General features: G+C 40.5%; 1 protein-coding gene across 2 annotated transcripts in view; it reads left to right on the top strand.

Moving 5' to 3' along the window:
- Nucleotides 1-12,721, top strand: part of LOC149188779 (putative plant SNARE 13) — a 70,042-nt gene extending 57,321 nt beyond the window's left edge. For both annotated transcript variants that reach the window (XM_089411700.1, XM_089411699.1), the window contains exons 8-10: nt 11,953-12,045; nt 12,156-12,230; nt 12,334-12,721. In XM_089411700.1, coding sequence (XP_089267826.1) covers nt 11,953-12,045; nt 12,156-12,230; nt 12,334-12,450 — 285 coding nt within the window. In that variant the 3' untranslated portion in view covers nt 12,451-12,721. The remainder of the gene's footprint in view (nt 1-11,952; nt 12,046-12,155; nt 12,231-12,333) is intronic.
- The last annotated feature ends 3,158 nt before the right edge of the window (nt 12,722-15,879 follow it).

Here is a 15,879-nt window from a genome sequence, read left to right as displayed (position 1 = left end):
GCCTGGATTTCAACAGACAAAACCCAGGGTCTTGCGCTCCAACTCGACCCGAACAAAGTACAAGTCCAAGCATGTGAATATAGGAGTTGAGGTCGAACATGCAAGAACATCGTCTGATTACCAGTCAATGATGAAAACTGTTAACAGACGCGAGAGGTACCACCAATAATGACAACGGTCCTCAAGGTACTATAGGTACAATCCACGGCATGTGAAACAATGAGCTGGCGTCGGACACCCACAGAATCATCTGATCGGAGGCCAATGATGAAAACCTCGCGTCGAACACGAAGAACTTGCCATTGAGGCATGCAGGCTCTAAGGCACCTGAAGGGAGTCCCTAGGTCAATGTCCTGGATAATGAGCTGAAGTCGTCAGGAAGTGACCTTGATCGAAGGTGGACCATAATGTTTCCCACATCATCGACACGAGACAGAGAAGGATAAGACATTTTGTGTGAGGTATCAGAGGAAGGTTGAGTATTCTTGCAGAGGCCAACTTCTCTTGAACATATCGCGGCACGACAGTGGATTTGGCAGTATTGATATTCAAATGATCAAGGGTCATGGTGACAAGGCAATGAGCAGATGAAAAGTCAAACAGGATAACCTAAACCCACGGAGGCCAGTGTAAAACAAGATGAGAGGTGCCCACCCAGACACGAATGGAGACAAGTGCCATGTTCAAGAGCGACATACTGCCGACACGACAATGATTATGATTCCATTTTCCCCACCATTTCTGGCGAGTACCCCGATTATTTTTTGATGACAAGCTTGACGGGGATAGCATATGCTTGGAAGGCGTCATTTTGACAGAATCCGACGTCATTAAATTTTAACGAGTCTGACAAAGGAAGAGCTCGGCGTCTTTTCCTGTTTAGAGAGTCTGAAAAGACAGCAGAAAAGAAAACTCCAGGGGGTGCTTTTTCGTAAAGTTGTGTCTCTCGGGCCCGAAAAAGTATAAAACAATGCCCGAAAGAACCGCCCGACCAGTATGATCGAGGAGTACTTTTCGTAAGTAGTGACTTCGACCCGAAAAATTAAAAAAGCGGTCAGAAGCACGTCGTTTTGGAGCCAATAACGAGTTCGAAACGACAAAAACCTGACAATCTTTTTGAGTTTAAACGGTTGAAAAAAGAGCTTTAAAGGCGACCGCCTCTTATTTACGTTTAACGAGTCAAGGGGGATAACTCGGCAATCTTTTCGTCTTTAAATGGTCGGAAAAGAGCTGAAAGTAGACCCCCAATTTTATTTTTTTTAACGAGTCAAAAAGGGAAAAATGCTCATCTTTTCATTTTTTACGAGTCAGAAAAGAGCTTAAAAGGAGACTCGTCCTGGAGGAACGAGTGGTATAAAGGGTAGCAACTGGTTCCGGTAATGGTGGAACTGCTCAAAACATGTATTGGTCAAGAGGCTGGCTAAGAAAACCACTCATCGCTGCGGTTCCTCAGGAAAGGAAAAACAACCAAGTGAAAGCATATGATCGGCCAAAGAGATGGTGGCAATGGAATGAAACAACCAAGGCTCATCTAACAGAATTCAGCGGATAAAAATGGCAATCACGAGATGTAAATCGGGTATGGGTTCATTTTTACACAAGCTTGAACCATGGAGAACTTTGCTTGGATTCGGTTTCATGTTTACACAAGCTTGAAACGAAAAACTATGCTTGTTATAAGTTCGCATGCCCCCAACATAATGACGCAAAACGAGGTACATGCCCCCCAAGCTTCATTGCATTCAACACAGTGGATGGAATGAAGGTTCACTTTCGAGATCTTGGAAAGACTCGACTTGGATTTTACGAGATCTTAATCAAAGACTCGATTGGGAAAAGGGGTTGTTTCATTTTTTAATGAGGTTGACACAGTAAAAGAACTATCCTCATAACCTTTGTTTCATTTTTTAACGAGGTTGACGCAGGATCAGAACTATCCTCGAGACTCTTTGTTTCATTTTTAACGAGCTTGACACAAGACAAGGAACTGTGCTCCGACCAGACCCAATTTCATTTTTTAAGGAGCTTGACATAGGAAAGTGAACTATGCTCCGACCGAACTGCATCATAAAGAACAGGAAGTCGCTGCTTCCAAGAGTGTCACTCCTGGTGGAAGGACCACATCTTGGAAGTCAGGACCCAATGCCCCCAGGACACTATGCACGACGGCGTCATCACTGGATACAGGCACGGGATAGGTGGCCACGTAGTTGATCTGTGGTGGGGCAGATACAACTGGTGGATAAAAACTAGGAGGGGACGACAACTGCGCAGGAGGCATCGGGGGACTAACGAATGACAATTGATCGATAGTCACAATTCTTCCATCGTGTGGAAAGCAAACCACACGGAAAAGCGAAGAGACAAGGGCCCCCATAGCATAAACATAGTCGCGACCAAGGAGAAGACTAAAGTCTAAAACACCTTGGGTAACCAAGACGTCTATATAGACGGTTTTGCCTCCCAAAGTAATAGGGAACTTCGGGAGAACTCCTAGAGATGGACAGGCTCCTCCGTTGAAGGCCAATAGATTCTGAGTGACTGGCCCAAGCTGCGGGGAACCTAAAGCTTGCCAAGTAGTGTACGACATAAGACTGATAGACGCCCCTTCATCCAAAACAGTGCCAGGTACTGCCTTAGCACAAGCATGTACTGTGATCTGGAAAGGCATATGGGATGGAAGGCGACCGGTGATCAGGCGATTCCAATCGAAGGAAGCGACCAAACTACTTAGTGGGGGAATCGTATGATTGCCCCCATGTGCTAAAGGAACCGAAGGAGAACCCTCGGGAGCAGCTGGGTTAGGAGAGTCATTTCCGGACTCAGGAGAATCTGAAGAGACGAGAAGAACATGAGCGTGATTCTCTTCCGAAACAGAGTGAGCGAGCGGCAGACTCGAGTCAACACTCTTTCTGACCAATGGTTGGTCTAGAACAGGCTGGGGACAGCCGGGTTCGGGAAGAGGGGCCTGGACAAGAGAAGAATTTGAAGCAATCTCTTTGTCAGCAGGGGGACGATCTGCAGCTGCAGAGAGACGTTGATAACCAACGGGAAGTTGGGGTGAAGGAGCTGTAAGACCTTCCAAGACAACGGAGGCTTTATCCATGAGTGGACAAAGGTGAAGGGGATGATTGCCTTCACAAAGTCTACAGGGGATTCGAATCTTCCCTTTTCCCTTACCATTCCCAACTGATAAGGTAGCATCGCCGTGAGCTTCAGAGGACGATGAGGGGCGGGCGGATTGCAAGACCATACTTCTAGTACCCTGGGAATGCCAGGACAATCGCGAAGAAGATGGTCCTCCTTGCATAATCGACGCGGAGGAGCGGGAGGGGGCCCGACTTTAGGTGTACTCGAGGGGGTAGCTGCACTTGTAACCTCTCCCTTAGGAGCCTTCTTCTTCTTCTTCTTAGCCACCTGGTTATTCGAATCTAGACTTTCACCAGGTGAAGTAGAAGATGAGGACGTAGAAGTGGGCATAGAAGGGGAGAGATCCACCTTAGAATCAACATGATGTTGTTCAGGTGGAGGGACGGATTGACTAGACGGTGAGACGGCAAGGACCAAAGAGGTTGAGAACAACCAAACCGGCAACCCAACAGTTAACCCTGGGAGGGACAACGTTGCCATATAAGGAGCACCAACATTCCCGAGAGGAGGGAAATGGCCAGGATTCCCGTTAGGAGGGATACTTGGGTTGGTGAACCCCGAAAAAGTTGCCATATAAGGACGAAAAAGAAACCTACTCAAGCTAACGCGAACGAGATCTAACCGGGTAAATGTGAATGCGGCCGAATAAATTTTAAGACGCAAGGACACAACTTGACCTTTTCATGTTTTAAGAGTCGAGAAAAGGACAAAAAGGTGACTCTAGTCGCCTTCGAATGTTTTGTGAGCCCGAAGTGACAAATTGCTCAAGTGAGCCTTTTCTTTTAAGGAGTCCGAAAAGGATTAAAAGTGACTACTCTGGAGAGACTAGGCAAAGGGTTTACCAAACAAATCCGTAAAACTGCATATACACCTTGGCAGTCATATGAAAACCAAGGACTTCCCGTACGGCAGTCAATCTTCCCGAATGTTGTGTTCGGTGCGTTACGGCTTGTAAGGCGGCAGACACGACTTCCTGTGGATAAAGGATGATAACCTAGTGGGGTCTCCCCATATACTCGATGGTACGTGGGAGCTCAAGTCCGTGCTAGACCACTTGTTGCGTCACGGAAGGAGGAATCATCCAACCTTAAGTGAAACAAAAGTGACTAGGTTTAACGACGCCGGAGCACGTCTCTAGCCTAGACCTCTAAACAGTGAGCGTTATGTTCCAATGCGTTTTTAAGTTCATTTAGTTCATTTTACGGTTGATCTTGAATTAGGTTTCGGTTTTGAGGCCCTACCGTATAAAATCTCTCAAAATCGTTTAAATGCAAACTATATGCCAAAATATGTCATTCCATTCGATGAATGCTAATTACGAGAGAGTTAGAAGGCTTTCATACAAACGAAATGATCACAAAACAACAAACAGTTTCTCTAATGCAGCTAACGGAAATTCACAATCTTTTCCTTAAGATCACTAATCATTAATCAAAACAAAAAGCTTCTAGTTCTCATTAATAAAGCAAAAGAGATTTTTTTTGTTGATGGCAAAGTGCATTAAACAAACTTTTGAGAAATAATAACAAACGAATGTGAAAAGAACCGGTTGACCCCAAACAACTGTGATCCGTGTCCGGGTAGTGAGAAGTAATCGAAACAATGTGAAGACTGGTTCAATAACAATCACCTAAACAACCAAGCAAAAGCAAGCAAAGAGGAAGGTTTCACAAAACCAAAAGCAAGCAGTAAACGAACCTTTGTAAGCGAGTAACCAAGCAAAGTTGATCCAAAGAAATTGGAATGACAAAACTAGGTCACAAGACACAAAAAACAAGATTCGCTCAACAAGCCTTCACAAGAAAGTGCTTCAATCTTCAGACAATGAAAATCAAGTCATAAACCAAGTGAAAACAGCAGGGGATAGCAAAACCAACAGGCTCAGGAGGCAGAATTGAAGAAATTCAATTCTACAGGTATCAGCGCGGGTGATACACAACAACAATGCGCTGATCAGAAACCACGTGTAGCAACAAAGCGCTGTCAGCGCGGAAGTACACGGCTTAACCGCGCTGGTTCAATTTTCAGAACCGTCGCGACTGTTCAGTGTATAAACGCGATGATCAAGAAGTCAAAGAAATAGCTATGCGATGGCAGTGCGACTGTTTTATTATAAACCGCGCTGAAGCTAAAAAACAGGCACAATCAAGCCAAAAACTCGCACACCAAGGCAAGCACTCTTTAAACAATCAAGGCACCTCCAAGACTGAACCAGGAAATCCAAAAACAGAGAACTAATCCCCAAACTTTGAGAAGAGAGCAAAAATCAAACTCAAGGCAAGAATGAACAAAAAGGGACAAAGGCCAGCTCCCCAGTGGAGTCGCCAAATTGTTGTGGAGGTAAATCCCCTTTGAGGGCAGAGGCGATCCCTACTAGTCCAAACAAGGTCTAGCAACAATCAAACAACGCTAACACGCAGGTTCCTAATTACGCATAAAAGACCAATGATGAAGGCCTACCTGGATTCCAACGCTAGTAATTGTAGAAGAGTTGATGCTCCCGTCCCTTTGCCTCGGCTGGTCACGATCCTCACGATCCTCATGTACGGACACCTGCACATGCGAAGAACGATACAAACACAAGCATAAAATCCAGTAGATGTAACTATATATCAGTCAGAAAGGATATAACTCAAACATCATCATAAGGATATTAAGAGTGGACCCATAATGATAGTCGTCTATTATTAATAAACAAAGAAGAATACAACCATAGTTCTGACGTCAAATCCTTCTCAAGAGGGTCCAGCCAGCAAGTCTCTTAAGCATTCACCCTTGGAGGTAGATCTCCCAAGACAAAAACTCTCTCTCACACAAGTTTACACAAGAAAGAAACACTTCACAACCTTCCTTAAGCTCCCTAGCAATCCCACACTTGTCACACCAGCTACCTATCAAACTCGCACACTAGCAGCAACACTCCAAGCACTATGAATTCCAAAACTAGCTGCTCATGGCAATGGTAGAGGCTTAAATAGGAGAAGTAGTCTCCATGAATGGTGGGAGGATGAGCTTATCTCCAAGGAAGGTGGCTCAAATGACGAAACAGACATGCCAGAGAAAGGAGGGCGACATTTACAAGGCCAACAACCAGGTCTGGAGTCATCTGGAAGGCCTGCTGTTAGAACAAATTCGCCCAAACTGGATCAGCGCGGGTCCATAACTGCACTGGAGCGCTGACATCACAGCTGAATAACAAAGAAGGTTATGTCAGCGCGATCAGATATGAATAACAGACGCGTTGTCTCATGAAATTCGACCAGCGCGGGAAACACGTGTACTTCCGCGCTGGCAGCGCATTCCGTCTGTTATGGAGCGCCCATCAGCGCGTTTATCTTGACAACAGTTGCGATGATAGCAAAAACTTTGGCAAAGTGGGTCATTTGGCGACATTAGAGAGCATGAGCATGGATGAATTGGACTCATGACGCAGTAGAAAGACTGACAGGGAGACAATGACAAATTACTGTGTAACAGGCCTTAAATTTGATATTCAAAAGTTTGTGGTAGAATGTTTGGTTTGCCAACAAAATAAAGGTGAGATAATTAAGACCTCGGCACTGTTACAACCTTTAGCCATTCCAAGTCAGCGCTGGGAGGTCTCAATGGATTTTATTACAGGGTTACCCAAGTTTGAAGGAAACGCTGTCATCATGGTGGTAGTTGATAGAATTACCAAGTATGCACACCTTTGCGCATTATCTCATCCTTTTAAAGCCAGTACGGTTGCTAATGCATTTATGGAAACAATTCAAAAGCTACATGGAAACCCAAAGATTATTAAGTGACAAAGATCCCATTTTCATTGGAAATTTTTGGATGAAATTATTTTCTTGTCTTTGTACTCAATTAGCTCAGAACTCATCTTATCATCCTCAATCTGACAGGCAATTTGAGATAGTGAACAAATGTTTAGAAGGATATCTTCATTGCTTTGTATTTGATAAACACACACAATGGGTAAAGTGGTTACGTCTCACTGAATGGTGGTATAACACTTACTTTCATATTGTAGCAAAAATGACCCCATTTATGTCGCTTTATGGATCTCACCTACCGTCCATCACATCATTATTAAGAGAAAATTCTAAGGCTCAAGCAGTGGAAGATCACATCGAGCATCAACAAGAAGTTCACTAACTCGTAAAGGATAGTCTCACTCTGGCACAAAATCTAATGAAACAAGCAAATCAACATCGTAGTGAAAGAAGTTTTGACATAGGCAATTGGGTATTTTTATGGCTACAACCATACAAACAAATGTCCCTCAAGCAAGCTATAAGAAGGATAATAAATTATCACCCAAGTACGATGGTTCCTACATGGTGTTGCAAAAGTTTGGTACTATGGCATACAAATTGGAGCTGGCTACAACTTCTCGAGTACACCTAGTTTTCCATGTTTCATGGTTAAAGAAGGTTATAGGTGAGAAGCTCCCATTCAAACAATATTGCCGGTACTTACGAAGAAGGAAAAATCATATTGGAGCCTGATGCAGTCACGGAAACAAGAGCTTGACAACTGCAAAATTGATCATTTCAGAGTATCTCATTAAGTGGAAGAACTTATCCATTGAAGATTCCACATGGGAGGATGAGAATTTTTATATAAAAGCATTTAGAACTACTCAAACGTTGAGGACAACACTTTTTTTGAAGGAGAGGGGAATGTTAGGTCCCTATAATACTATAGTCCCCTTATTGTTATTGTTAGTGTGGTCCCCTTATTGTTATTGTTAATGTAGCCCCCATATTGTTATTGTTGCGCTCCATAGAAGCCCACTATTGTTAATTTTAGGTATGTTCTATGCTTAGAGTAATTTATTTCAATTTTCACAGTTAGCTCAATATCTTTTCCAGATTAGCAATCACATCAGCATAATAGTAAATTGCAGATAGAACATAAACATAAATCGCAGAAGGCAAGCCATGACAAGAGGACACAAGATGTGGCGCTAGCCAGGGACAAACCCCAATGTGGGGAAACATGAGATTAGTTGAAGACATGCTGCTTCAACTGATTCTCCAAGGTGACTCCTTACCTATCATAGTGCTGCATCTCGTCACTCACTGTGCTGCGCCACGCTGCACCCATCATCACAATGCTGGACCACATGCTGCTGCTGTCCCAGTGTTTAGCACTGCTGTACATAGTGCCACTGCTGCACCATGCTTATTGCTGTCCCAATGTACTTGCAGCCGTCCATGCTTTACCATGCTGCTGCTATCCATGATTCTTCATGCTTGCAGCTGTCCCATGTTGCAGCTGTCCTAGTGTCATTGCAGCTGTCCCATGTACTATGCTGCTGTCCCATAATATGTCCAGCAACACTGAGTTATAGAGTCTACACCAACATGCCCAAATAGTCTACAATTAGGCCATGCTGTCACCTACAGCAATGTGGTATTATGACAGCAGTTAAAGTGACTGCAACTAGGTCTCTTTGGGCAGTGAATAAGAGTCTTTACAAGACTGATAATGGACATCTCTTAACAGCGGATTGGGGCTGCCTTCAAACTGTATATAAAGCTTATATTCCACTGCTGATCAGCCCTCCCTTTGCTGCGGATTATGGCTGCACTTTACAGCCATCAAACTGACTCAACACATACAAGATTCATTCCAAGATGTGTGCACTAGCTCACTGTTCTAGGGTAATTAGGCTGCTGCAATTTTGGACTGGTTAGGGCAACCAACCAGAGTCCTTAACAACCCGCAAGCTAACCCAAAAATGCTTCCTCTTGCTGCTGCTGTCCTTAAATAGGATGCTGCCCTCCACGCTGCTCCATGAGGGCAGTTCCAAGCCCTATGTATGGACTTGTCGCCCTAAAATAGTTGTTGCACCTTCCAGCAAACCCACCTTGCCTCGGCCTCCAAGAACAATCACTATGTTCTCTAAATGGACCCCTGAAATAGCCCTCAAATGACCTCGCTGTCCAGACTTCTTCTTGCTGTGGCTAGGGCTTGCTTTAGCTGCAGTTAAGGGCTTCTTCTACTTTTCCTCTTGCGGCAGATGTGGCCTTTCCTTGCTTACAGAATTGTGGCCTCCTCTTTGACGGCGAATAGGGCCTCTTGACAGCGGATAGATGACCTTAGATTAGGTCTCTCTAGACTGCATTTTAGGCCTCCTTTAGACAGCGGATTAGGGCTCCTTTTGGCTGCAAATTGAAGCTCCCTTTGACTGCGGCTAGGGCTCCTCCAAGACTCCTCCTTTAGGGCACGTAGAAGGCATCTTGACTAGCTGCATAGAACCCTTTCTTCACTGCGTTAAAATCTCCTCCATGATAACGTTGGGATCTAGGGCATCCTCTAGGGCAGCATATCCTCTTTAGATTTTTCCACCCACCAAAACCCAAAGACAAGTGGAGAGGAAGAGATCACCAAGAGGATGTATGTACAAATGACTTTCAAGGCACCTCAATTTATACTAAAACATTGAGCACAAGAGGGGTTTATTTGGTTGCAGGCCGACCTTGACCAATTGTCCCATAACACAAATAAATTCATATCTCCATGAATACTTATCAGAATCGGATGATCTTTAGATCAATCCTACACCTCTCAATGAGAGGGATCCAATAAAAATATCAGCTGCCATTAATAAGATGACCCTCATGGAGTTTGGCGCTAGTTGCCAATTTTAACACTAGTCGATCAACATCCCCACAAGTTACCTTTGAAAATCTGTTGTGATGAAAATCACATATTTACCAACCATGATAATATTTGGGGTAACATTGGCTCCAACTTGGGGCTTTGTGTTCTTTGGATAACAGTGCATGAGAACCCCACAAACTCTGATGTACCTGTTGAGAAGATTCTCCAAGCAAATGAAATTCTCCAATATGGCGAAATGGATCAATATCACATCCCTAAACACCACATACCAATGTTCATATGGTTTATACATCAAAATTTGCTTTGCAAGTAATAAAAGGCATAAGTCATCAATGCCAAAGCTACAAGAATTGAAAGCTAATGCTCATGCTAGAGAACTCATTCTTCTACTCTAATGCTCTCAAGAGATTATTCCTTCTACTCCCAGTCTAACATGAGCGAAACATAAGAGCTAGGAGAAATCAGACACAATGTAACCACTCTAACTTTTAATTTACTTAAAAAATTCATCCCTTGTGTTTGGCTATGAATCAAAACAAGGAGATATCAATTCTTCATGCATTGTAGGCTGAAATCTGAAATATCATCATGAAGATAGTGAATACTTTATAATATCAAATTAATGCCAAGGACGGTATGCACCACTTCAAGACGACTCTATCGAATGTTGAATAGGTCTGATGTAATCTTTTTGAGGATGTGACAGCCCATCAAAAATTGGAAAATCATTCTGATTATTCTCAAGAGATTTAGATTTTTCCACTGAAAAATTATCCTCTAATGAATATAAAGACAAATTACAAGATTCCTTTTTGGATCTGGATTTTTTTGTGTACTTGCCATGGTTTGTTGGTATATTTGTGAAGGTTGAATTTTTTAGCAATTTATATCTATCTACCTTGTCCTATACAATTTCCATTGTGTAAATAAAATTGGTCACTGGAAATTTTCTGTAATAAATGTTCATAAATAGAAAATTTCTGCATTATTTACAAATGAACATGGCTGGAAATCAATTGTAAAAATCTTTGAACATGCACTATCTCATTAAACACCATCAGAGGAATGCAATAGACATACAAAATACTAGAGCTCTCCTCTAGAAAGTCATATTCCATGAATCTCTCTAAACATGCAAGTAGCGATATAATGAAGAAAGGAACTAAGACCACCATCAAGTGAGATGATCCAAAGACGTGAAGATAACCATCAACATCATATCATAGCACCCAGGAGCATGTCATCACCATCAATTAACATCAGGGAGTATATCACCACTATCCATCCCATGTGACCATGGAGCAAAGCAACATGAACATCATGAATAGACATGCATCAACATCATGGTGAAGTATGAATATCCGCAATTATCATTATGCTCAACCAGTGATAGAATACTAGTAACTGTAGCCCATCAGCATTCTTGCAAGTCATCCCTGAAGATCTGTAATGTGATGAAAATCACATATTTTCCATTCATGCAAATATGAGGGACAACGCTACCCATGCATTGTCTTTGTTCTATTGCCGGTTTTTCATGTTGATAATTAAAAGGTCTGATATGTAATTTTTGAGTGCTTTATAAGCACAGACAGAGGCTCTGCTTTAATTACCCATTTAGGGTTTTGTTTGAGTCCTCTTTGAACAGCAGATAGAAGAGACCTTTTGGGTCTTGAATGGTGTTGAAAAGACAAGTCTCTATGTATTTTGTTTCAGCTCTGAAATATCTTACATAAAAGGTTATTTTGATGCAAAAAAGGAATGTAGTAAAGACTTTTGCATATGCAAAATACACTGAAGAAGTTGTGAAAGAAGATTACAAATGAGAGCCATAAAAGAATTTTGACATGCATTTATGAAGCTAGGATCATGTTTCGTTACATCCCTTGCTGCAAGCAATATGCTTATGTAAACCATCTATAACTTTACAAGGTTAGGGCGTCAAAAATAATATAAATTGTTTTGACTGCTATATGTTTTCATAGAGAACCCAGAGGATGAATCACTGTATTCATGGAGGGCCTTGCTGGCATGGAAGGGCTCACATGTTTAAGCACCATATTTAAATTGTATTGGTTGCTTCAATTGTGTATCTTAAACATCTCAATTTGCTTTTCTTAGAGAATAAGCAAGCAGTGTCTCATTATGATAAACATGCTTTAATTGTCTGTGAGTGCCCTTCAGACAGAGCAAATGGGCAGGATTGTCAATGAACTAGATACTATTCAGTTTTCGATCAAAAAGGCTACTCAGCTGGTGAAGGAGATTGGTAGACAGGTGTGTTTTGTTTTTGTACATTTATCATGTATGAATGAATGCTGGAGAATTTGCTTTCATATTTCTGTATTTGATGTTAAATGGATTACTTTTACTCTCACCTTTTTCAGGTGGCTACAGATCGCTGTATTATGGCCTTTCTGTTTTTAATTGTCTGTGGTGTAATAGCTATCATTGTTGTTAAGGTGAGTTGTATTCATGTTCTATATTTTGGTACTAACCCTGAGATTTGATTTGGAGTTCCATTTGTAGCATATAATTTTTTGTGGCTGCCTGTTAATATTGCAGATTGTGAACCCAAAGAACAAAAACATTCGTAACATTCCTGGATTGGCACCCCCTGCTGCGAGCCGGAAATTACTTTGGAGTCCTGGCTATGACAGTCCTTACGATTTTGTCTTGTGATGGTGGTGGTTGGACAATGGGGTGGATGTAATTGGCGAAATTCCCTCCACACTATAGGGTACTTCATTTGGCATTTGACATGATGTAGTTTATGTTTATGCATATTGAAAGATTATTTCGGTAGTTGAGTGGGCTTTTAAAATAGCAGTTATGAGATTTCTGATTGGACTCTGGAGTCTGGATGAGACCAGCAAATATGAGAGGCAGATCTAGCAGGCAATTCATTTATCCTCTGTATTCATTGATATATATATTAGTTTCTTCTTGTTCACTGTTAGTCCATGCTTGCAGTTGGTATCATATCGATTCTTTTAAAGGAACATTGCAACCTGAGAATTAGTACTAGGTACTAGAAGCTATGCAATAACATTTGATTGTTTTCTCTATTTTTTTGTGAAACTAAGTTCTTTAGTTCTGGACATTCTTTTCTATCTCGCATAAGACACGAGTTACAATTCAGTTGCTTTAGTCCCGCTTGAGTATTGATATTATAGTGTATGTGGTGACAGATGTTCATTGATTCATTTGTTTTCGACCATTCTGAAATGTGGTTGCATGTTTCATGTTCGTATTCCTTTGGTTGGAGAAAATGAAACTAGATTATATTAGAATCCCTGTTATTGGGTTTTTAGAAGTACATTGATTACAAAACTAGATGGAGTCTTGTCTCTAAAATTCACTCTCTCCATTAGATGAAAAAGGGGCTCTCAAAAAATGTTGTTGAAGGGGTCATTCTGTGTTTGTTTCAAGTAGGCGTGTTGGCCTACATTCACCCAGTCCATCAGATAATAGAAAATTGTTCTAGTCTCCCCCAACACGTGAGATCTGATTGGCTTGGTTTGGAGCAAAACCTGCTGGTTCAGACCGGTTGGTAGTGGTACCAACTGGTTCCCAAACCAGATTTTTCTACTGGGTCATTGGCTGAAGGTGGCTGACCGATCCTGGTTTGACTGGTTACCGGTTCAAACTGGTTGGTTTTTAAAACTATGGTTGTATCTTGTATGAGTTTCACTGTAAGCTCCATATTTTGTGTTTTTCTTTTACTTATAGAATCATTCTGTACCGTATGAGGATTATGGCCCTTTAGACTAGCTAGGCATTCGTTATTTTACTTTAGTTTCATATCTTTTGTGTCTTAAAAGCTCAACCCACACAGCAGTGGGGGTGAATTTTGAGAGCTACTAGTCGAGCGTTGTGGAAGTACATTGCTTTTTTGTTTTGGATAGACATAATATTGTGGACTTAGATAGCTATTTATCTATTGTTCTGATTTTGTCTCATCTGTCGTTTGTTGGTATATTTGCAAATGTTCATCAAGGTACATGGAATGTATTTAAATAATATTGATGCTTTTCTGATCTCAATAGATATCCGAAATGACATTTCTACGCAGCTAGAGAAATGACCGGTTAAGAGGATGGGGGAATTTTAATTTGGAACAGTGAATTCTTTCATTAAGGTACATGGAATCTATTTAAATAAACAATATTGATGCTCTTCTGATCTCAATAGATATTTGGAATGGCTGACATTTCTACGCAGCTAGAGAAATGGCCAGTTGGGATGGGGAAATTTTAATTTTAAACAGTGGATTCATTCACAAATGACCCCAGGTTTTATTCAAGGAATGACTAGGTTCAACAGTAACTGTCCTTGACACGAGTCTAAACGTAATTCCTGAGCTGGGGAGGTTGGAAAATATGTGTGCTCTCAACTATTGTCTACCCTTGCATGCTTTTGAATTTCTAGAAACCATCAAAATTTCCTTTGCAGAACGGAGCAACGAGGACCATTTCATTGGTTAACGAATTTCTAGAAACTATCCAGATTCCAAATATTCTTTGAACAACGGAGATATTTTTTTTAAAGCCATGATGAGATGATGAATATGGTTGCATGCACCAGAAAATTCCTTGGCCAACAGATAGTGAAAAATCTAAATATGAGAGCTATGATGGTATGGTGCTTTGGTTGCAGAGGTTAGATTTTATTTAGATTTTGGTTATTTTTATCTAGATTTTGGTTGTAGAGGTTGGAGGTGAATTTTATTTAGCAATATGTAATCAGAAGGTTAAGTTGTCAATTGGGTATAGTCCGAGTTGATGAGAGGAGTGCTATCAACTCCATCGAGGATCAATTCCTGCAAGTAATATGTTGAGTTCTCAAAGGGAATATTGTTGTGTGGGTATTGAGCATTAAATAATCTGTTGGGTATCCTCAAGATATTTCATGGAAAAAAATTGAAAAATTAAGATAAAATAAGGTATGAATCAGAAAATTTTAATGAAGTTATGAATTTGAAAATTTTAATAAAATGTTGTATTTTCTTGTGAGAGAAAATAGAACATGGCCATTCAACTGACGGTACTCGCATTTCTTTCCTGAATATATTCTATAACCAATGTATTATCATATTCTTACGTCAAATGAGTAAAATTATAACCAATGTATTATCATATTCTTACATCATATGAGTAAAATGTTGAATAGATGGAGATGCCTTGAGATACCAAAACCTGCATTGAGCCCACTATGTCTTGTCATGGTCTTTGAATGTAAGCATTATAAGTGTGGAGAATTTCTACTCCTTACTGCCTTTCAAATAGGTCATTTCCGATGCCCAATTGTAAAAAATTGACATTGGAGGGCTAGACTTTGGAAATATTTTGTAGTGTTAAATTTCAGAAAATAATTTATTTGCAAATGGATGTGGAAATCTGACATTTGAGAGCTTGAGTTTGCAGGGTCCATGATTCTTTGTAAGTGATCAAAGTGCTAGCTTAAGAAATATTAAATTATAGATGATAGGTTTACATATTGTCATTGGAGCTAGTGCTCCGTCGGTTTATTATTACAGAAAAATAGTTGAGTGTCTTGTGATTTTTTATTTTTTTTGAACGGTCTTTTATTCTCTCTAATTATTTTATAGTTTTATTGTTTCACAAGGTATTGCTTTATGAATTATGGACATCAAGATTTTTTATCCATATCTAACAAAAGAGTGCATAAGAAAGTCTTGGCAAGTATTCTCTAACACAACTTTATAATTTATACTTTCGAAATAGCAATTCTTTAACACACAATTTTATCATTTATATTTTTGAGCATTTACAATTTGCCCAGTGAAATGTAAGAATGGCTCATTTCAGTTTGCAATTATACCATCAAATTTCTTGTCATCAAAATGCCATGACTTTCCATAACGCATAGTAAAAATTGCATACTTATGTTATCTAGAATAAAATTGAGATACTTGAAGTTATGTTTTCGCTTACATGTTATTTAGACTAAAATTATGATACTTGAAGTTATGTTTTCGCTTACATGTTATTTAGACTAAAATTGAGATACTAAAATTATGGTCATATTGTACAAGTACATATTAACTATCAATGGATCAAAAATATCTATATTAACTATACTAAAATT

The sequence above is a fragment of the Pinus tabuliformis genome, chromosome 3_1 (genome assembly GCF_031772625.1).
Source record: "Pinus tabuliformis cultivar Carrire ecotype Pingquan chromosome 3_1, CPIR1, whole genome shotgun sequence".
NCBI lineage: Eukaryota > Viridiplantae > Streptophyta > Pinopsida > Pinales > Pinaceae > Pinus > Pinus tabuliformis.
The sequence above is the reverse complement of the archived record's forward strand: the minus strand, read 5'-3'. Positions and strand labels throughout refer to the sequence as shown.